The sequence below is a fragment of the Canis lupus genome, chromosome X (genome assembly GCF_048164855.1).
Source record: "Canis lupus baileyi chromosome X, mCanLup2.hap1, whole genome shotgun sequence".
In the NCBI taxonomy this organism is placed as follows: domain Eukaryota; kingdom Metazoa; phylum Chordata; class Mammalia; order Carnivora; family Canidae; genus Canis; species Canis lupus.
In genome coordinates this window covers 13,248,751-13,270,938 of record NC_132876.1, presented here as the reverse complement: position 1 = coordinate 13,270,938, position 22,188 = coordinate 13,248,751, and the positions used below count along the sequence as shown (strand labels likewise).

At 49.5% G+C, this 22,188-nt stretch overlaps 1 protein-coding gene across 1 annotated transcript; it reads right to left on the bottom strand.

The window, feature by feature from the left end:
• Positions 1–18,023: 18,023 nt before the first annotated feature.
• Positions 18,024–20,136, bottom strand: SOX3 (SRY-box transcription factor 3). The gene has a single exon (XM_072815410.1). The coding sequence runs from the start codon at positions 20,134–20,136 to the stop codon at positions 18,799–18,801; it is 1,338 nt and encodes a 445-aa protein (XP_072671511.1). The 3' UTR covers positions 18,024–18,798.
• Positions 20,137–22,188: the final 2,052 nt, after the last annotated feature.

Here is a 22,188-nt window from a genome sequence, read left to right as displayed (position 1 = left end):
CTGCTCCTCCCCCTTCATGTGCTCTTTCTCTCTTTCTCTCAAATAAATAAATAAATAAAATATTTTTTAAAGGAAAAAAAAAAAGAATCCTTCCCTGAAAAGAACTTCTGAGAGTGCCTCCATAGCCCATCTTGAAGAAGGAGCCCCAGCCTCTAACAGCAGCCTGCCCTGGTAGTGTGGGACCCTCACCATCTGAGTCACTTCTCTTTAGAGCTAACATGATTCCTTCGGGTTAGTGCTGAAATTCTGGGTCCTGGGTCAAGGGGCCTAAGAGCCCAGTGTGCTGGTGAATTTACTTCAGTGTGGGTAGAGAGTATGGTGCGGATATGAGAAGAATAAGGTTCTGATGACACGCCAGGAATCAAAAGCTTAAGAGTCCAGAGGTAGCTTATATAAATACACAGGATTGAAAGGTGAACCTGACTAGAAATCAAGGTCTCCTTCACGCTGTTGTCCAAATGAGGGAAATAGAACTAGAAGCAGGTATTTACTCAGTGATGGGAATTAGCTTTCTTTAATTAATTCTGGCTCAGTGGTTGAACATCTGCCTTTGACTCAGGGTGTAATCCCAGGGTCCTGGATCGAGTCCCACATTGGTCTCCTGCATGGAGCCTGCCTCTCCCTCTGCCTGTGTCTCTACCTCTCCCTCTCTCTGTGTCTCTCATGAATAAATAAAAATATTTTTTAAAAATTCTTTAACTCTAAGTGGCAATCCCAGTGTAATATATACATATATTACTTCTATACCCACTATATATGATAAATATAGATTATATATTTATATATATATAAATTATTATAGAGAAATTGGTATCATATATATTATATATATTTCATATCTCATATATATCATATGTATGCATAAAATTGGGCCTAGCTGGGCAGCCCTGGTGGCTCAGCAGTTTAGCGCCGCGTTCGGCCCAGGGCATGATCCTGGAGACCAGGGATCGAGTCCCACGTCGGGCTCCCTGCGTGGGGCCTGCTTCTTCCTCTGCCTGTGTCTCTGCCTCTCTCTCTGTGTCTCTCATGAATAAATAAATAAAAATCTTTTTTAAAAAATTGGGCCTAGCTACCTCCATAGAATAACAGCCAGGAAAGCTATGTCGGATGACAGAATCAGGACCTGACAATGCAAGCTCAACCGGGTAGCTAAATTAAATACTATTAAATTTAAGGTGAGTTGAAAGTGCAGTGCGCTTGTCCATGGACTTCTAGATAGATGAAACTTGCTCTCTGGAATGAGGAAGTGATTTCTACCTGGCTCTGCACTGGTCAAACCCCACCCAGGAGGCCAAGGATGTTCAACTCTGGCTGCTACCTTGGGCTGGTGGATGGAAAAGTATACATTGCAAATTTTTGTGAAGAGAGACACCAGAGTGCTGAAGGGTATCTAGAACCATCCAAATGAGAAACAGTTATATCATCTGCCAGAAAGGACACTGAGATATCCTCCGACATTCCCAGATCCAAAGAAGGTTGAGTGCCCCTGACTGAGGTAGACACGGTTGCCTAATTATTTAGCAAGCGCCATCCTGGGCGATGCTCTCTTGGGGGGTGGCTTACCTCCTGGGCTGCTGTGCTCTTTCATAGCCCAGGCCCTTCCATCCTCCCCAAACGAACTGCAACCGAAGTGCTGACAAGCTTGATGAAAGTGATCAAAAGTAGATTGAAACTCACTGTCGACAAGAATGTTCTTATGTGTGGCTGAGTTGAGGACATCTGAGAGTTTAGACATAGGGAACTGCTCTGAGCAAACAAGTTCCAAGCCCCTGGGAAATTGTCTTTCAACCTCATTTGTCCCAAAGAAACGTCCATCAAAGACTCGCTGTAGTTCTGTGTCTTGGCCTGCAGACTGGTACCCCCTCCAGACATGGTAGTGCTGGCTTGCTCACTGGTGGAAACATTCTTTGGATGGAAAGAGCCGTTTATGCTGGTGACAGAGGATCTTCTCATTTCTGGGGAAGACGCTTTAAACGTTTCTCTATCTCTAGGACTTTTCTTTCCCATCTCTTCCGTTCCTTTTTCATTTCCAAACAAGTTCTTTTTCAGCGAATGTGTCTTTACAATGAAGACGCAGAAGAGTGTTTTGTAAGACTGGTGAAATTTGGGTTCTTTCAGACAAGGAGAGTACATCGCTTTTTTTTTTTTTTTTTTTTTTTTTTTAGACTGCAGGAAAGTCGTGGCACAATAGTTGATCTCTTGGGACTTACGCTAGAGCTAGTTTTTTTAGTCTCGAGTTTTGGTTCACTTCTTTACCCTGCTGGTTGAAATCTCTCTTATGGGGACACCTGGGTGGCTCAGCGGTTGAGCATCTGCCTTTGGCTCAGGGCCTGATCTTAGGGTCCGGGATCGAGTCCCACATCGGACTCCTTGCGGGGACCCTGCTTCTCCCTCTGCCTGTGTCTCTGCATCTCCGTCTGTGTCTCTCATAAATAAATAAATAAATAAAATCTTTAAAAAAAAAAAAAGAAATCTCTCTTACAGACATGAGGAAGAGCGGGCGGTGTGACAACATCTGAGACATGGTAGAAAGTGGGCTGAGAAAGACAACAACCGATTCTTTTCTCTGTAGCAGGGCCACTGTGGCTTTCAGATGCTGTTAGACCCACAGATAACCTTAGAGAACGTCTCATCCTGCCCCCACATTTTATACCAGAGACCCAGAACAGAACTGACTCAGCTCAGTTCACAGGGCTAATGAAGTGCAGACCTCAAGTTGCCTGATGGCCCGTTAGGTACCCTTTCCACGGCACTGCAACCCCCACCCCCCATATGAAGAAATCACACATGTGCAATAAAGCAGGCCAATGACTCTATCAAGATTTGTGGTCTGAATGATAACGGCCACTGCTCCTTGAGTGCTTTATGTGTGTTATCTCGTTTATTGGGTTACAACATGTAGTAAGGAGTCTAACTCCATTTTTAACGTTTGATTACTGGCAGCTTTTATGCCTCACCACTCCCTTTCTAGCGTTCCCTGCATCTGGGCAAGCTGATAGGAAAGCTTGGGAGCCCCCTCCTTTCGTGCTGGCAGGAGACGCAAACCACATAAGCCCCTGCCCACGTGCGGGAGCCCTTACCTCTGCACACCCCCAACCATGATAAAACCCTGCCATTCTCTTTCCCTTGCTCTCTGAAGCCACTTTTGGATCAACTTGCAAAGTCTGCCCTGCTCTCCCCTGAAAAACCCCATTGTGTATATAATAAACCTTTTCATACCATCTCGGCGTGTGTTTGGCATCATCAGGCTTGACATTGGAACCAAATTTGGAATGGATGGCCACGATACAACTCTGACTGAGGTAGATGCTGTTATAATCAGCATTTCATAGATGACGTAACTAAGGCATAGAGAGGTCAAACTAATGCAGAGGCCACGAAAAGGCTTACAAAACTACAATTGCTTCTGAAAATAATATCCTGCTAAGATTTCATTTGAGACCTAGGAATATTTCTATGGCTTCTGTGTTGTTGAAATATAAACAAAGGATCTAAGATGGATCTCTGACTTCAAGTTAAAGTTCTTTCCCGGGATCACATAGCTAGGAAGTGATAGCGCTGGGACTGAACCCTGGGCCCTGAGACTCTGGAATCTACACTCCAAATGCCGCAAACTGAGATCTGTCTTATTGCAAAGCCTGTACTCTTTCCACTGCAGCAGGGAAGTAAGCCTGGGTTACATGAAGCTGTAGAAAGCTTAGTATATAATCATCCTCATCATCCTCACCATCCTCACCATCTTCATCATCATCATCTGTGTTAAGTTTTTAATTTAGTCTTTATTACGGTTCCGTAAAATCAACACCATTATTATTCCCACTTTACGGATAAGGAAATCGGAGGCTCAGAGGGGTTAGGAATCATGCCCAAGGTCACACAGCTAGTAAGCAGAGTAGCTGGCTTGGAAAGCTCCGTGGGGAGATGTACTAGAGGCCATAGCCTAATGTTCATTTGCAACATGGGCATTTTGGATGAAGGTAGCCTGTTCTGGGCACTGAGTGACAAGCCCTTTGCCTGCATCATCCCACTTAAACTGAGAGCAACGCCATAATGTAAGCACTACTTTTACCCCCATTTTACAGAAGGGCCACCTGAGTCTCAGAGAGGTGAACAAAGCCTGTTCCAGAAGAGCCAACTAATGGACAACCCTGGGGAGGAGCCGAGATTTGAAGTCCATCTGGTGGTAGTGCCCAAGCTCTGAAAGACCTACCCGCCGGCTCTGTAGCTTGAGCCCATGGAGGGGACACAGTATCTAGCAAGGACCTAAGCCGTATCTTTAGGGTTGGAGAGTAGGGCCAGCTGCCCCGGCCGGCCCTCCCCCCATCAGCACCTCTTGAGCTGGTGCCGCATTTTCCTCCTCAGCACCTCCTGTCAGATTCCTCGTTCTTGCTGATTTCAGGGACTGGACTGTCACCGGCGTCGCCATTGCTGCTGTAGCTCCTCAGGCGGCACATGCGGCAAGTCCTTGTTATCTCTGGGCAGCTCTTTCTGGTATGCTAAGGATTTATCCAGTAGAAGGGGAAGAAGAAGGAAAGGAGAACCTTCTGCTGGTGAATATCCTGGAGTCCAGAGCCCTGGAAATGGAAACCCACGTAGCCAGAAAGGAGAGGCCTGGCTGGCCCTGTGGAAAATGGAGGCGGTTACAACTGCCCTTGGGTGAGGGCAACCCTCCAGAGCCCCCCTCAGGGAGCCACAGACTCCCAAGGGCAAACTCGACCCTGCCACAAAAACCGAAAAGTGAACTCAGTTTCTTCAGGTTCCTTTCGCCAAGGTGAGAATGTGGTCCTCACCGCCTTGCCATCAGGGAAGTTTGCTTTCTCACAAGGTGGACACAGGGCGAGGGCCTCCATGGGCCCCGAGAGGCATGGAGAAGCATCGCCTGTCGTGAAACTTCCATTTCCCCCACCTTGAGTGGATCCTGGGTGTCACGGGTGGAGGAACCACTGGGAGCCTGGAAGTAGTGAAGGCACTTTGGTGGCAGCGGCAAGAGCCCTTGAGCAGGTGCGAGCAGGCCTAGCTAGGCTCATTCGCTTCCCCTGAAGAACAGCAGCGTGACCTCGGACAGGCCCTCTCCTCTCTCTCCTCGGGCCACACAAGTCTTTCCTCATTTGAACCTCAGCCACCTAAGCCCTTTTGTTCTTTTTTAAAAATTTCCCCCAGCACTGGCATTCTTTGATTTCATTGAAGAAAATGGCTAAGCTTCAGCAAGTGTTTCGTGGTGTGTGCCGGGCACTGCGCAAGTTCCTCGAATAGAGCAATGTCCGAAGAGCTTGGAGCGTACAAAGGCAGGGAGAGTCAGGGCAGGCGTCTCAGAGGAGGTGCCTGTGAGGCTGTGCCCTGAAGGACGAGGGGACCGAAAACTAGACCAGGCAGCGAGAGGAATGCGCTCTTCACCTCATCTGAAATTTTGGAAGGGCCGAAAAGAACCTAGTTCGTTTCTGGGAACTTGTAGGGAGGTGGGTCGTGGTAGGAAATGAAGCCCGAGAGTTCAGAAGCCAAGAACAGATCATGGAAGGCCTTGAGTGGCTCATCAACTGCTTTGAACTTTGTCCTGTGGGCAGCACCGGTTGTCAACAGAGGTTTTTTTTTGTGGCAGTGGAATCACATAATAAGATTGTTTTTGCAAGAATATCATTCGGGTCTCAATGTGGAGGATGGCCTGGAGTGGGGAGATACTGGGGGCCTGCAGGTCAGTGAGGGTGCTAGTGCTAGTGCAGGAGTTCTATTCCAGACCAAGGGCAAGGGCCCCCTGGTGGACAATGATCTCCACCTCCTGGTATTCGCGCCCTTGTGTAATGCCCTCCTCTTAAGAACAGAATATGGCAAAGGTGATGGGTTATCACTTCCAAGACCAGGTTATAGAAAGATTGTGACTTTCCATACCCACTACCATGTTGTGAGCTGCCCTATGCAGAGGCTCACGTGGCAAACAACTGATGTTTCTGGTCCAAAGCCAGCAAGGACCAGAGGGCCTTTCCACAGGCACTTGGGTTGAGCTGGGAAGTGGATCTTCCGAGGCAGGCCAACAGCCACTTCAGTGGCTTTGAAAGCAGATCCTACCCCGGTGGAGCCTTGTGACAACGGTACTCCCAGCCAACACCTTGACTGCAGCCTTGCGAGAAACCCCGAGCTAGCCAAGCCATGCCTGGATTCCTAGGCCACAGAAATGGTGGGGTCAAACTAACATAAGCATCTGTTGTTTTGGCCACTGGCAATTGGAGTGATTTCTTACATAGTAATGGGTCAGTAATACATGCCCCAACTAAGGCAGTGGGAGTGAAGAATGGCTGGATTCTGCAAATGGTAGGAAGTTGGGTTGGAGCGTGAGGGGAAAAGACATGTCCAGGCAGACATGGATGCTGTTTTTTTTTTGGATGCTGTTTAATTAGTGTGGAAAGTAGAGTAGAGAGCATTGCTTTGGGAATTAAAATGAGGAGTTAGTTTGGTCCTGTCAAAGTTTGGGGGTCCATGGGACGTCACAGTAAATATATTTCAAGAGGCAGGTGGACACAAAGGTCTGAGGCTCAGGAAAATCATATGGACTAGACTTGTGGGGTTATCAGTGTAGAGGTGGCTCGGGAAGTACAGGGACCAAGGCTAGAACTCTGAGGATATTCAACAGTTAAGAGACCTCCTTTATCATCAGATATATCAGATAATTGTGTGGGTTTGTGTGTGTGTGTGTGTTATTTATGTATATCTTTTCCCAAGCCATTACCTCCCACTCTAAAATACTTTTGCTTCCCTTTGCAGCTATTAAAGTCCCAGTTTTACCTCATGAAATACTCCAAACATTAGTGGATCTCTCTACCTTTCAGGTTTCCCAGAGCCCTCTCCAAATGGCACAAGTTCCAGTATAAAGAATACCCTGCAAATCCTCTTGATTTCCCACTGCTCGTCATTATTGGCAACACCTCTGGAGTTCATACACTTTCACACTTGGCCTAATTTATTCTTTTCAAAGAAGTCACATAAAATAACATAGCAGGAGAGCTTGTTAAAGGAAGAAATACAGTACATGGAAAGTCTAGAGGATGTCAAGTTGACCCAGAGATCTTTTTCAGGGGTTGGTGGCGGTGAGGGTGTTTCTAACTAACCTGCAGAATGTAAACAGAGCCTGCAGACAGACTGAACGACAGCTCTATCAGCTCTGCTGGAGGTGTTGACACCGCTATCCTACCCAGGGTGTGAGCACAGAAGCTTGTTACCATGCCAAATTTTGCTGATCTGCTTGGGGCTTTGACATTACAGATATCCTGTTCCTGCACATTGAGACTCAGAGAAGAATCTTAAAGTTAGAAGGCACCTTAGAGGTCTTTTTAGAATGGAGTGCACAGGCTAATCCTGACTGTTTCAAATTATGTACTTGCAAATAATCAATGGGAGTCTAATTGAGCAATTAATAAAGCAACACAGAAGTCTTTTCAATTGAGTGATATTAGTAGATAGAATTGGCTTTTATTACCATACAAAACCACACTAAATATGATGGAGCAATAGTTTGATTGAACAAAAGTGATGTGAATATGGGGGCGCCTGGGCTGGCTCAGTAGGAAGAGCATGAGACTCTTTTTTTTTTAATAAATTTATTTTTTATTGGTGTTCAATTTCCCAACATATAGAGTAACACCCAGTGCTCATCCCATCAAGTGCCCCCCTCAGTGCTGGTCACCCAGTCACCCCCCCCGCCCACCTCCCTTCCTACCACCCCTAGTTCGTTTCCCAGAGTTAGGAGTCTCTCAGAGCATGGGACTCTTGATCTCAGGGTCATGAGTTTGAGCCTCGTGTTGGGTGTAAAGATGAATAAAAAAAAAAAAGTAAATAAACTTCAAAAAATTGATGTGAATATGCATGATTGTGATTATACCCAGAATGATAGAGTACCAAACTATATATATATAACATATAAAACATATAAAACATATAACATAAAAATTCATTTTGGGAATGCCCGGGTGGCTCAGCGGTTTAGTGCGGGCTTCAGCCCAGGGCGTGATCCTGGAGACTCGGGATCAAGTCCCATGTTGGGTTCCCTGCATGGAGCCTGCTTCTCCCTCTGCCTGTGTCTCTGCCTCTCTCTGTCTGTCTCTCATGAATAAATAAATAAAATCTTTTTTAAAAAATGAAAATTCATTCTCTTCACTTTTAAAAGCTTAAGGACTGAGACTCCTTGTCTTGTGTTCTCCATCTCTGTTAATGCCACCTCCCTCTCTGTGCAACGTGAAACAGAGATTCCCATCTCTTCTTCCTACCACTTCTCATTCTTCCTGCCACTATACGCGATCAGGTCTTTCTCTCTTCCTAAACCAAAACGAAACAGCCTCTTGGCTAATCTCCCTGCCTCCAGTCTCTTCTCTCTGATTTGTCCTTCACACTACAGTCAGCTCGGTCTTTAAACAGCACTGACCGAAACGTTTTTGTGGTTGTCACCGGGTATAGGATCAAGGTGTAACACCTTTATGCGGCCACTTCCAAGCCCATGAGTAGGACCTTTCCCACCTCTCCAGGCTCTTTTCCCACACCATCTCTCCACCCCTTTTCTCTACAGCCGTGCTATTTAACCACATGAAGTTCTCTAACTCCAAGATATATGACCATCTTTTCCATGCTGTTCTATTAGCCTGAAATGTCCATCATTCTTTTTCTTCCTATTAAAGTCCTATATATGGTGTAAGCTTTAGCTTAAATGATCTCTTCCCCAGCCCCTTCTTCAGCTCTCTCACACCCCCTGGCTCTACAGCAGAACAGCTTCCATTTCATTCTGTCTCAAGAACAGTCCCTTGTTGACCTTGCCTCCATCCCTACACTGTGAGCCCCATGACTTCCTGTCGTCTGCAGATCCTTGCATACTTTCTGATGCGTAGAATACCTTAAAAAATGTTTATGGGGGGGGGAGACGCCTGGGTGGCTCAGTGGTTTGAGCCTCTGCCTTTGGCTCGGGGCATGATCCTGGAGACCCGGGATCGAGTCCCCACATCAGGGTCCCTGCATGGAGCCTGCTTCTCCCTCTGCCTGTGTCTCTTCCTCTCTCTGTGTGTCTCTCATGAATAAATAAATAAAATTTTTAAAAAAATGTTTATGGAGTAAATAAATCATGGGCTTTGACAAAGCTTTTCCCCGATGCAAGTTCCTGATGGTTTCATATTTAAATAAAAATTAAAGTTCAGTGAATGTTTTGAATAATAAATATTAGTAAATATTACACATGTTTTATTTTTGTTCATCAGAGATTTCCAAGATCCATATATGAAAGTATGTTAATAAAATCTAAGAGTAGGGATGCCTGGGTGGCTCAGAGGTTGAGCGTCTGCCTTCAGCTCAGGGCGTGATCCCAGAGTTCCGGAATCAAGTCCCACACTGGGCTCCCTGTTAGGAGCCTGCTCCTCCCTCTGCCTGTGTCTCTGCCTCTCTCTCTGTTCCTCCCATGATTAAATAAAATCTGTTTTTTAAAAAAATCTAAGAGTAAAATATACATGGCAATTTAAACTTCTCTAAAATTTTATTTACATTTCCATAAAGAATAACTGATTTATTTATTTATTCAGTTATGTAAAGATTTTATTTTTAAGTAAACTCTACATCCAATGTGAGGCTTGAACTCCCAACCCTGAAATGATTAGTCTCATGCTCTACTGACTAAGCCAGCCAGGTGCCCTGAAAACTACATATTTAAAAATAAATTAGATCTTAATTGCTTTTTTTTTTTTTAGCAGGAGCTTTTTTTTGTAATGAAGATTTCCTTTAACACACAAAGTGCAGTTGACCCTTGGACAACACAGGTTTGAACTGCACAGATTCACTTATATGCGGGTTTTTTTTTTTTCAGTAAGTACAGTACAGTACTATAAATGTATTTTCTCTTATGATTTTCTTAATATTTTCTGTTATATTTTTCTTAATATTCTCTTAATAATTTCTCTAGCTTACTTTATTATAAGAATAGTTACTTATAATAATTACTTATTATAAGAATATAATACATAGGACATACAATATATATGTGTTAATGGACTGTGTATATCATCGGTAAGGCTTCCAGTCCACAATAGACTATCAGCAGTTAAGTTTTGGGGGAGTCAAAAGATATATGTGCATTTTTGATGGCATGCAAAGGGGTAGGGGTTGGCACTGGAAGCTCCACATTATGCAAAGGTCAAATGTACTCACTTTTAAAATGAGTTTTGAACACAAGAACCTAATTGGAGATTTTATTTCAGTGTTTAGTAACTGAAAAGATTATTTTGTTTTTCTTGGGATGATGATTTGCCTTTTCTGCCTACCCTCCAACTGAGAAGAGGTTCGTGGTGGAGGTAGATAGAAACATAGTAAAACTTATTAAAGACAGATTAGGAAACAGTTACAAAAGTCATTGAACAGAGGCAGCATATCCAAATTCTAGTTCATGGACCCTGGCCTTAACAAGTTTTGTAATCTTGGTATGTTCATGTCCCCCTGGGCCTCAGTTTCCCTCTATATAAAATGACGGCGCTGCACTGGATGATTTCTGAAGCCTCTTCCTGCTCCAACAGCCTAGGTTAGAGGAATGCATTTGGGTTTGAGGTAGTGCCTGGTGTGTACAGCAGCCCCTGGTGCTAGATTGGTTGCCTCTCAAGCACCTCTCCTACCACCATCCACCACTGGGGTGTTGGGTTTTTACTTTTTTAAATAGCTACTTTATTGACATAATTCAATACCATAAAATTTATCCATGTAAAGTGTACATGGTTTTCAGTATATTCAGAGTTGTGCAACCATCATCACAATCAATTTTACATTTTTATCATTCCCCCAAAGAAACCCTGGACCCATTAACACTCGCTCCCCACTTCCTCTCAACTTTGTGTGTCTACGGATGCCTATGCTGGACACTCACATGAATGGAATCATACAATATGTGGTCTATTGTGACTGATGTTTTCAGGGTTCATCCATGTTGTAGTATGTATCAGTACTTTGTTTCTTTTTTTTTTTTTAATAAACTTTACTTTTCACAATAGTTTTAGATTTATGGAAAAATCAGGAGGATAATACAGAGAGTTCCTGTGACTTGCCATACCCAGTTTCCCTAATCACTAACATCTTATACTGGTATGGTACATATGTTACATTAATGAACCAATATTGATATGTTATCCCCAAATAAACTGCATACTTTGTTCATATTTCCTCATTTTTTCCCCCTAAAGTCCTTTTGCTATTCCAGGATCCTATCCAGGATACCACATGACATTTACATGACGTTTAGTAGGTCATGTCTCCTTAGGCTACTCTTGGTTGTGACAATTTCAGGCTTTTCTTGTTTTTGATGATAGTTTTGAGGGTTGCTGGTCAGATATTTTGTAGAATACGCCTTAATTAAGATTTATCTGATGCCTTTCTCATTATTAGACTGACTGTGGGTTTTGGGGAGGAAGACCACAGAGGAAAAGTGCCATCTTCATCACATCACATGGATGATACATACTATTGACATGACTTATCACTGTTGGTGTTGACCTTGATCTTCTGGCTGAAGTAGTGTTTGTCAGGTTTCTCCGCTGCAAAGTTACTCTTTCCCCCCTTTCCATGCTATTCTCTTTGGAAGGTAGTCACTATGAGTAGCCCACACTTAAAGGGTGGGGACCTACACTCCCACCCCCTTGAAGCCAGAGTATTTACATAAACTATTTTTTTACGTAAACCACTTAGACTTCTGCACTGATTTGTCTCTTCCCTTCCCCTCATTTATGTATTAATTATTTACATCAGTACGGATACATGGATATTTGTTGTATACTTATATTATAATTCAATGCTACTTTATTAACTTTTTTGCTCAAATTGTTTCAGATTTGGTTATTGGGAGCTATTTTAGTTGGCTCCTGTGTCCCTCTGACACATCTTCATCATTGTGATCCTTTCTTCCTTCCTTCCTTGCCTTTTTACTTACCTTTCTGTACTTTTTGGATGCTCCAGACTCATTTTGTATATTTCTGGCCCTAGTCCTAGAGTCAGTCATTTTCCCTAAGAGTCCTGGCTCTTTTCATTGAAGAATGATATTCGGAGCTAAGATCTGGATACTAGGTGTGCTTGTTCCTACTGGGAGGTCCTTGCTTCTAGGCCTTCTTATCAGTTGGCAGAGCTAGGTAATATACATATGTATACTAAACTGTACATATACAGCCACTCAATTCCTTTTTATTGCAGAAAAATACTCCATCATATGGATATACCACAGTTTATTTATCCATTAATCAGTTAATAGACAATTAGGTTGTTCTACTTTTTTGGCTGTTAGGTATAGTGCTGTTCTGAACAGTAGCATACAAATTTTTGTATAGACACATGTTTTCATTTCTCTTAGTTTTTCCTAGCAGAATAATTTCTGGGTCATATGGTAACTCAGTGTTTACTCTCTTGAGGAACTTCCAGATTGTTTTTCAAAGTGGCTTTACTATTTTATATTCCCACCAGCACCGTATAAGGAATCCTATTTCTCTACATCTTTAGCAACACTTGCTATTGCCTATTTTTAAATTACTATTCTAGCCATCCTGGTTGGAGTGAAGTGGTGCCCTCTGTGGTTTTGACTTGCACTTCTCTGATGACTAATGACGTTGAGCATCTTTTCATGTGTTTGTGGGCTACTTGTATATTCTCCTTGGAAAAATACCTGTTCAAAGCCTTTGCCCATTTTCAATGGGCAATTTTTTTATTATTGAGTTAAAAGTTTTCACGTAGTCTAGATACAGGCTCCTTATCAGATATATGATTTGCACATTTTTTTTTCTCCTTTGGGTTGTCTCTTCACCTTCTTGGTTGTCCTTTGAAGCAAAAAAGTTTAGTTTTGACCCAAGTCCAACTTGTCTGTTTTTTCTTTTGTGTCTATGTGTTTGGTGCCATATGGTTTATTTTTAATGGCGATGTCTTGTTTTGCTTCCTTTCCATAGCAAGAACTGGCCTCCGCAATGAGGAACATCACTTGTGATGGTGGAAAGTACAGAATCCGATCAGAGAGCATAAGTTCCTCCCTGAAAAGTCAACAAGCTGCCCACAAAGGTGATAATCATAACTAACACATACTGTACAATGGCTGTGTGCCAGACACTATACTTGGCTCTCAGAGCATCTTTTTTTGTTTTGAATCCTCGCAGCAGACCGGAGACATCGTTGTTCCCACTTGACACCTGAAGAAATTGAGACTCAGAGTAAGTCAGGTCTTCAAAGCCTACAGCTGGTAAGGAGTGGAGCCAAGGTGGCAAATTCAGTCTTGATTTTCATGGGCTTGCACTGATCCCATTAGTTACAAGCCCCCACAGCCCTCATTCCTTAAACATGCAGTAAACCCTCCACGTATATTTTTGAGAGCCTACTATGGAACAGGCACTGTGAACAAATGGTGACACAGTCTTTGCTCTCATAGAACTTACAGAGGAGGAGGGAGGTAGAGAAGAGAATCACACAAATAAATGTAAATTGACCACTGGGATCAGTGCTGTGAAGTAACCCAGTGCTATGAGAGCTTATAACAAGGAGAGCTGTCTTTTTCTGGAGGAAGGCATCAAGGAAGGCTTCCCAAAAGTGCTGCTAGGACTGAGACCTTCTGGAGGACTGAGGGAAAAGCTCAGGAAAGAACGTTCCTGGAAAAGGGAGCAGTGAGTTCAAAAGCCCCAAGGCAGGAAAGAAATGATATATTTTTGCTAGGTTTTATTGTCCGAGAATCTGCATCTTATGTACAGATTTGGGGAAATCCCACAAGATAAAAAAAGGTACTGTGCACAGCAATCTTTATCTTAGTCAATTAATGGACTTTAAAGTTGGTTTAGATGTGAAACTATCAGGAACTATGATTTATTTACTCAACAAACATTGCCCAGAGGAATCCTGGCTGGGGTTGAGGGAGGGAATAGTTGAGCTCAGAGAGCTGGGCAGGAGTTGGATCATACAAAGCTTTGGAGGAGTTGGGACACTTTTCCAAGAGCAATCAGTAGGCAGCCACCGGAAGGTTATTAAGAAGGGAGGCGACAATGATAGGATTTGTGTTTGAAAAGTGGAGAGAACTGTTCTATGGAGAAAGTGTGTAGAGGAGCAGTGGGGAGCGGAGTGGAAGCAGGAACAGGTCAGAGGCCATGGCAGTGGTCCCCCAAGAAATGTCAGTTGTGTGGATGAGGATGGTGGCCGTGGAGAGGAGGGACACAGCATATTGTGTTCCATCCAGCTGGTGGGGTGGGTACTCATCCAGCCCTTCCTTCACCTGGCCTGGGACCCAACCTAGGGGCTTACTTTCTGCCCCTCTCCCAAGAGGGTAACGAGGGTTGCTCAGGCTCCTGGGTTTATGTGCCTTCTGGTTCCTCAGTGGCCCCTGCTTCCCGCAGCCCTGGCTGTTCAGCTTGGCTCGCAAGGAGGTCTTTTTCTCCAGTGAGTGGGTCTGAAGAATGAAGGAGCCGGCACTAATCTGATCCTGCTCCTGCTTACTGAGGAGGGCGCTTGGCGGGAGGTTGCTCTGGTGCGCTCACTGCAGGCCCCAACCAGGAGGAGAGTGGGGGATTACTGCTGCTGGGGGCTCCCCGCCCCCTCCTCGCCCCCAAACAAATGAAGGGAAAGCTGGAACTTTCTTCGTTCACAAGGAGACACATTTCTGTATTTGTGACAGGGAGAGAATTATTTTTAACCTGCCTTTTCTGGTGATAACAGGAATACAATCCTATCAGAGCAAATTGGAAAGTATGAGAACATAAAAGGAAGACTAACCAGTATTCATCATACTACCCTGCATTTTTGCATATTTTTCCAGTTGTATATCCTTATTGTTAAATAGGTCATACATACTGAACGTACTTTTGTGTATCTTGCTCTGTTCACTTTGTGTTTTAAACATTTCCCTGTCATTAAAATCTCTCCACACACATTTTTTAATATCCGCAAGGAGGTCTTTTTTGAAAACATATTTTAAACAACCTCTTCCTATTCATTGGACATTTGGGTTGTGTAAGTTTTACCATTATAAGGAGTTCTCTGATGAACGTCTGTTTATAAATGTTGGTCTGTATTTGGGATGCCCTCTCCCCGTGTAGATTTCTAGAAGGGAGATTAATGAGGGGAGTTGTATGGAGAGGCCAGGGAAGAAAATCTCTATGTGGGATAATTCCCACCACAAGGTAGCTTTGTTCCTGTCAGCAGAAAGCTAAAAGATGGGCTGGTCTTTTCCACTGTGTAAGGACCCTGGGCTATGCACCTCACATCACCATTCACCAAGAGGTGGCTACGGGGTGTGTCCGGGTCAGGAACTACCTACCTCTTTTCTGTAGAGACCCGGCTGCATTATGAGCTTAAGAGGCAGCTGGGGCTGGGATTTCCTGGGGTTCTCTCCCTCTTGTGTGGATCAGAGAGCCCTTCAGGCCTGGGAGGCTGGTTCTTCAGTGCCCCAGCTTAGCGATCCTGAGCCCTTACGTTGCCCTTAGAGGCCAATTTCCTCTTGTAAAACAAGCTAGAAGAGGCAGGAGTTAGGGTTTGACGACCATGCAAGAGCTGAAACTTTTATTTCAAGTTCAATCTTACCAGAACTGGGATCTCCACAACAGAGGAAGGGGCAGTTATCCTGCAAGAAGTGTGTGTGTGTGTGTGTGGGAGGAGTGGGGGCAGGGAGGGGGTGCTCTAGTTTGAAAACTCTGGCCTAGGGGATGGAAGTTTCCCTCGGGCTCAGTTCCCTTCTCTTCCCTACTGCCGAAGTTAAAAAAGAAAAAAAAAATCTTCCGTGTATATTTAAATCCTCCAAATGTGCTGATTTGATGAAAAACTCTTTTTCTTAGAGACAATTTGGAAATCAGACAAGTGGAGCACAAAGCCATGGATGCTTAGAGAGGGAGTGAGCAGTATATGAAACCCGCTGAAAGGGTGACCCTGGCACTTCTAAGAAGGCAGCAGCACAATGGACTCTCCGAAAGAAGCAGCGTCAGTTTATTCCCCCGTTGGCACCGCCCCCTCAGTGGGGCGGAATTGCTTGTTTTCACCCTCCCTTTCCTGGAGTCATTTCAGACCAAACTTGTGTCCACAATTGCTAGCAATTTGAACCCAGAGTAACCTACGGCCAGGTATTTTACGGAGGCCCAAACACTGTGAAGGATATGAATAGGGGGGTGGAGATGACAAGAGAGTTTCCTCCCGCCCTGGGGACTTCGGGGCACGGGGCCCGACGGTGTGTGAGTGGGGTGGGGGGGCGGGGGGGGCGGGGGAGCAGTGAGGTTCGAGGCTCACCGACCTGGCAGCCTGTGGGTCTGCTGCAAGGACCGCGGCCTGGTGGGTGGTTGCAGCACCCAGCAGGCCGGAGGGGCTCCGGGTCTGTGACCCCGGGATGGGGAGTGGTGGGTGTGGTACGGAGACCTCGCCCGAACCCTGTCCCCCTGTCCCGACGCAGCAGGCCCGGGAGGAGTTCCGGGTGGAGGGCGAGGCGCGAGGGTCTGTAAATCACCGCCGGCCGCCCTCCCGCCGCAAGCTGCAAAGTAGGGGTTTGGAGCGCGGTGGGCTGGGGAGGGGGAGACCGTGCCAGCGTTTGCGGGGGAGGGGTGGCGCTGCCTTCTCTGGGAGACCCGACCTTTCTTGGAGAGGCGTGGTGAGCTTAGTCTCCGGGATCGGCAGTGATGTGTAAAAAGCGGGCACGACCCCCGAAGCTGCAGAAAGCCTCCGCCCCTCCCCCTGGGGCCCGCCCAGGCCCGCAGGTGAATGGCTGGCCCGCACAAAGGAAGCCGGTTGGAAATGTGGAATTCGGACCAATTTATGGGAGATTCTGTCGCCCAGAGTCCCAGCAGACCTCAAGCAAAGAAACCTGTGATCAAGAGTGGATGAGGATAAAAACAGTGCACCAGGCCAAGCTTATTGGAAAGACCGAGTTTAGTTATTCTGGGATAGCGAGGTAACAGGATTAAAGGGATTAAGGAAATCACCTCAAACAGCTGAGGAGGGGGTAAAAAAACACTGGTTCTATTTGTTTTCTTCCTAGGCCCCAAACAGATACACTGGGGCCGTGTGGCCGGGCGCGAAACGAAAGGCCTTTGGGGGGCACGGTGGAATGCCTAAGGGTCAGGGATTGCGGGGGAGGGGAGGGAGGAGGAGCAGAAAGCGGGCTCGAGGTTTGGGAGGCGACAGAGCCTCTTCTGGAAAACAAATAGGTGGTCCGGGTTGACAAGTCAAAAAGAAAAAGCCATTGGAGGAGTTTTAGGGATCTTTTCAAGTCTCAGATGTACTTTTTAAAACCAAACCTCCTAGAGGCGCCCGGGTGGCTCAGCCGGTTAAGCGTCTGCCTCCTCTCAGGTCATGATCTCGGGGTCCTGGGATCGAGCCCCACGTCGGGGGCTCTAGCTTGGTCGGGAGTCTGCTTCTCCCTCTGCTCCTCCCCCTCGCTAGTGCTCTGGCTCGCTCGCTCTTTCTCTCAATAAATAAAAATCTTTAAAGAAACGAAACAACCAAACAGCAAACCTTCCAGTGTTGAATGCTAGCTCCGCGGCTTCAGCCACCACGGTTGAAATGCGCTTATTTCCTGCCAGGGATTCCTGTAACCATCTATTTTTAATAGGATAATTGAGATTTCCGAAAGGTTTTCGTTTTGTAAATATTTCAGCCCCGGCTCAAGTGTCTTCCCGCCCCAGTGCACAAAGGTAAAGGTGTCCCCGCGGTTGGCCGGTCTCCGCGGCCGCCCCCCGCCCCCCGCCCCGCGTGGCTGCTGCGGCAGACACTCCTGCGGCGGCCGCTCGCCGCTATCAACAAGTGCGTGGCCGCGGGGTGCTCGCCCCGGTGAGCGGGTGTCGGCTCCCGGCACACGCTCCCGCAGGACCGACCGTTTGCTTCTTGGAGTTTACGTAGAAAAGACTGGGAGCTGGAGTGTTTGGGATTACCAGGAGTCAGAAAGCATTCCAGATCACGCTCGCCACCACCCGCCCCCCTCCCCCCGCCCCGGGACGGGACCGAGGCTCTAAGACCGAGTTGGTGGCGGTCCCCTCCCCAACCCGCACATAGTTCCAGGCCCGCAAAATTACCAAGACTCCATCACGTTGGTTATAAAATTTATTGATCTCTCATTTAGGAATTAAGAGTAAAACCTTGAAAAACCTGAAACAAAATAGCCCCTTCCCCAACCACCCAAACGAAATCCGAATACATTAGCGCGACGAAATATCAAACAGATCACGGCAGAAGTCACCAACTCAACAGCCTAAATGCGGACTGGACAGAAGCGGTCCCGCGGCCAGGGGCGGCGAGGCGGGAGACACACGCACACCTGGCTATAAATTAACATTGGCCTGAGCCGCCGCGCCACTGCGCGCGGTCAGCCCCCCCAAAACCCACAAGGAAAAGCCGTGCAACGCGACGGGGGGAGGAGGCGTTGCAGTTCTCAGGCCAGCCTCACCCGAGAGTACGTTTCTCCTATTCACTCACTCCTCGGCTAACAGTAAACTAACGCGACAACATTTTCAAATGCAACAGAAAAACCCAGGAACCCAGGAGGAGGAGGAGGAGGAGGAGGAGGAGGACGAGGAGGAGGGGGGCTGCTTTTTCTTTGCAAACATCACAGCGATTCCCAGCCTACAAAAGGGGAGGGAGGGGCAGCGGCGAGGGGGTAGGCGAGCTCTAGAAAGTCCCATTTCCGCTGCTCCGGACTTCTTTTTGCTTTTGTACAAAACCCGACAGCTACGGCAAAACTTTCTGTCCTCCCCATCATCGGTACAAGGCAACAGTCTCAGGCAAGCAAAGCTAAACAACAAGGCGTCCCAACTCGGGGGTGCGGGGCGGGATGGGGGCGGAGGGGCGGCGCGCGCAGGCGGGCGCTCAGATGTGGGTCAGCGGCACGGTTCCGTTGACGGCAGTCCCCGCGCCCTGGTAGTGCTGGTGTACGCTGTGCAGGCGGCCGCCGGGCAGCGGCGAGGCGGCGTCGGCCGCGTCCCCGCCGGGTGGCAGGTACATGCTGATCATGTCGCGCAGGTCGCCGAGGCACGCGCGCTGCGAGTGCGATGTGATGGCGGGCGGCGGCGAGCTGGGTTCGGTCTTCACCACCGTGCCCATGGGGCCCAGGCTCATGGCGGCGGCGGCGGCGGCCGCGGCGGCGGCGGTGGCGGGCTGCTGCCCGTAGGCGGCGGCCGCGGCGGCGGCGGCCGAGGGCGCCATGCCCCCGTAGCCCGAGGCGGCGGCGGCGGCGGCGGCGGCGTTCATGTAGCTCTGGGCGCCGGGCGGCATCATGGGGCTGTACTGCAGGCCGGCCATGTCGTAGCGGTGCATCTGCGGCAGCGCGGGCGGCGGCGGCGGGCTGCTCATGGTAGCGGGCTGCGCGTAGCCCAGCTGCTCCTGCACCAGCGAGTACGCGCCGTTGGCCCAGCCGTTCACGTGTGTGTACGTGTCCAGGCGCTGGCCCACGCCCACCGGGCTGCTGGCGGCGGCGGCGGCGGCCGCGGCGGCCGCGGCGGCGGCGGCGCCCGGGGGCAGCAGGCCTCCGGGCAGCGAGTACTTGTCCTTCTTGAGCAGCGTCTTGGTCTTGCGGCGCGGCCGGTACTTGTAGTCCGGGTACTCTTTCATGTGCACGGCGCGCAGTCGCTTGGCCTCGTCGATGAACGGCCGCTTCTCGGCGTCGGTCAGCAGTTTCCAGTCGGCGCCCAAGCGCTTGCTGATCTCGGAGTTGTGCATCTTGGGGTTCTCCAGGGCCATCTTGCGCCGCTGCCCCCGGGACCACACCATGAAGGCGTTCATGGGTCGCTTCACGCGGTCCTGGTCGCTGCCCCCGCCCCCGCCGCTCGAGCCCCCGCCGTTGCCGCCGCCTGCGGTCGCGCCGCCGGCTGCGGTCGCGCTGCTCTTGCCTGCGCCGCCGGCGGCTGCGGGGCCGCCTGCGCCGGCCGCTGGGGTGGGTGGCCCCACGGGGTTCTTGAGCTCGGTCTCCAGCAGGCTGTACATGGCCGGGGCGGGAAGAAGGTGCGCCAGAGTGGCGGGAGGAGAAGGCGCTCCCGGGGCTGGAGCGGCCACGGTGAAAAGGCCTGGGGACTCCGTCGGAGGGGCGCTCGGGGGCCGGCGGGCCAGCGGGTCAGGCGGGAAGGGCAGGCTGGCCAAAGTGCTCCGCGCCAAGTCGCCAGGAACCCGCAGGCTACTCGCACCTGATGCGACGTCTCGAGCTGGCCGCATTCGCAGTCTGGCCGGGCGCTCGCCGGGTCCCTTATATACCTGCTCGGATCCCCCGGGGTTGGGACTCGGTCCGCCCCTCGCCACCGGGAGGCCCCGTGATTGACAGGCTCACAGTGATGCGCCCTGGCCAATCATCACGGAGTCCCCGTTCGGCCCCACTGGAAAAAAAAAGTTCGGGGAGCCCTTTCGTTCACCCCCACGCCCCTCTTGGGCCCGGTGACGTGATGAGAGTTATTCAGGAGGCGGGAGTCCTGGAGAGCCGCTCAGAGACCACCAATTAGGGTCTCAAAAAGTTTGAAAGAACGAAACTCGAGGAGGTGACGGAGGGGGGAGGGGGCGCGCGAGCAGGACGGGGGGGGGGGAGGAGGCGCCCACGGGGTTCAGAAAACAACTTTGCAGCCGCATCTGGACTGAGCGGTGCCTGGCCCCGGGGCCACCCTGCAAAGCATCCCGCTGTCTGCGCGGAGGTCCTCCGACCGCTTCTGCTGCCAGCGCTAGGGCCAGCGGCATCGCCAGTCACCCAGGCGAGCTGGGGGACTCGGGACGCAACGGAGGCGTCCCGGGTTGCGGCTCCGCGAAGCCCTCCCTGGAGTCGGCCCCGGTCCCAGCAAGCCGCGGGCCGGGGCGCCAGGACCGAGCCGGGGTCGGGGCCCCGGGCCCCGGAGACAGGCCCCGGAACGGCGGCGCGCACGGGGGCTGTGAGGCTCTCCGCTGGCTGGAGCGAAGGCGAGCAGTCCGCCGCCCGCTGCCCGAGCCGTGCGGAGGCGCTCACGCGCGGTGGTGCGGGGAGTGTGTGGGGGGCGGAGGGGGTGAGCCGGCCTCGGCTCTCTCGCTCCAGGCCCCCGCTTGGCGGCCCCTTTTTGTCTCTGCTCTCTGGCCATTTCGGTTTTTCCAGTCCGATGCCCCTGAGGGGGAGGGTCGGGCCCCTTGGAAAATCCGTTTTCATGGCAACACGGAGCCTCTCCAAGTGAAAGAAAAGTTTCTTGGAGGTTGGGGGGGGGGGGGGACGGTGGCCGGAGAGGAGCCGAGGCCGTCCTCGGGGCGGACCGCAGGGCCCCCTCCACTGGCCGCGCACCTGCCGGGACCACTGAGCGCTGCTCTCGCTGCGCAGCCGCGCCGCCTCCCCGGGGAGCAGGCTCTGCTAACGGATTCCGTCCCTCTCCTTTTTTGTTTTACAGCCATCCTGGCCAGAGCCTCGAGACTCGGAGCGGGACACCCATTCGCATGTCATGTTGTCTGCCAAAGACTAGTGTCTCGGGAACTCCGGCCGCGGGGAGAGGGAACCCGGACAATCGCCTTCGCCAGTCTAAGCGAGTGGCACAGCGTTTGAAACTCCCGGAGGCGAGGGTGGGAAGGAGTAGCCAGCCAGGCAGAAGTGGCAGAGACTGAAATAGGGTGTCCGCGCAGTGTGGTCCCCTGCCCCCAGCCTCGTGGAAAGATGGGGAACCAAAAGAAAAGCGTAAATCCTAAGTGTGGAAAAAAAAATACAGACCCCCCAGGTTTTTAGCGCTAATGCAAAACCAAGGCGATCCTGGGGCACCTGCACGCTGGGACCTCCCCTCCCCCCTTTACTGCACGAATTTAAAAGTATGCCGTTGTGACTTGGGGGGGTGGTGGCGTAGAGCAGGCTAGCCCCCTCTGGGATGGACGGAGGCTGGCACTAGGATCCTGGCTCCCAGCCGGCATCATCTCCTGGAAATTTGGGGTCTCTAAACCAGCCCCTTAAGCTTGGGTTCCACCTGGGCTACGTTCTCTTGCTTTTCTGGCCGGGAGGAAGCAAATGTCCGCAGTCAGGGGCTGCAGTCGTTGGAATGGATGTACGATTTCGGGTTTTTAAAGTAAACTATCTGGAATGGTTCTGTGTATGTGCCGTATGTGTGGGCGCGCGCACGCGTGGGCGCGCGCACCAGTGTGCACACTTAAGCTGACACAGACTGGAAGACGTGTCTTAGGAGACGGAATGATTTGGCGATCTCCACCTGCACTTGTTTTTTGGCCAAACTAGCTGACAAAGTCCATTTTTCCCAGGCAAACCCACCTTCTCCCAAATCA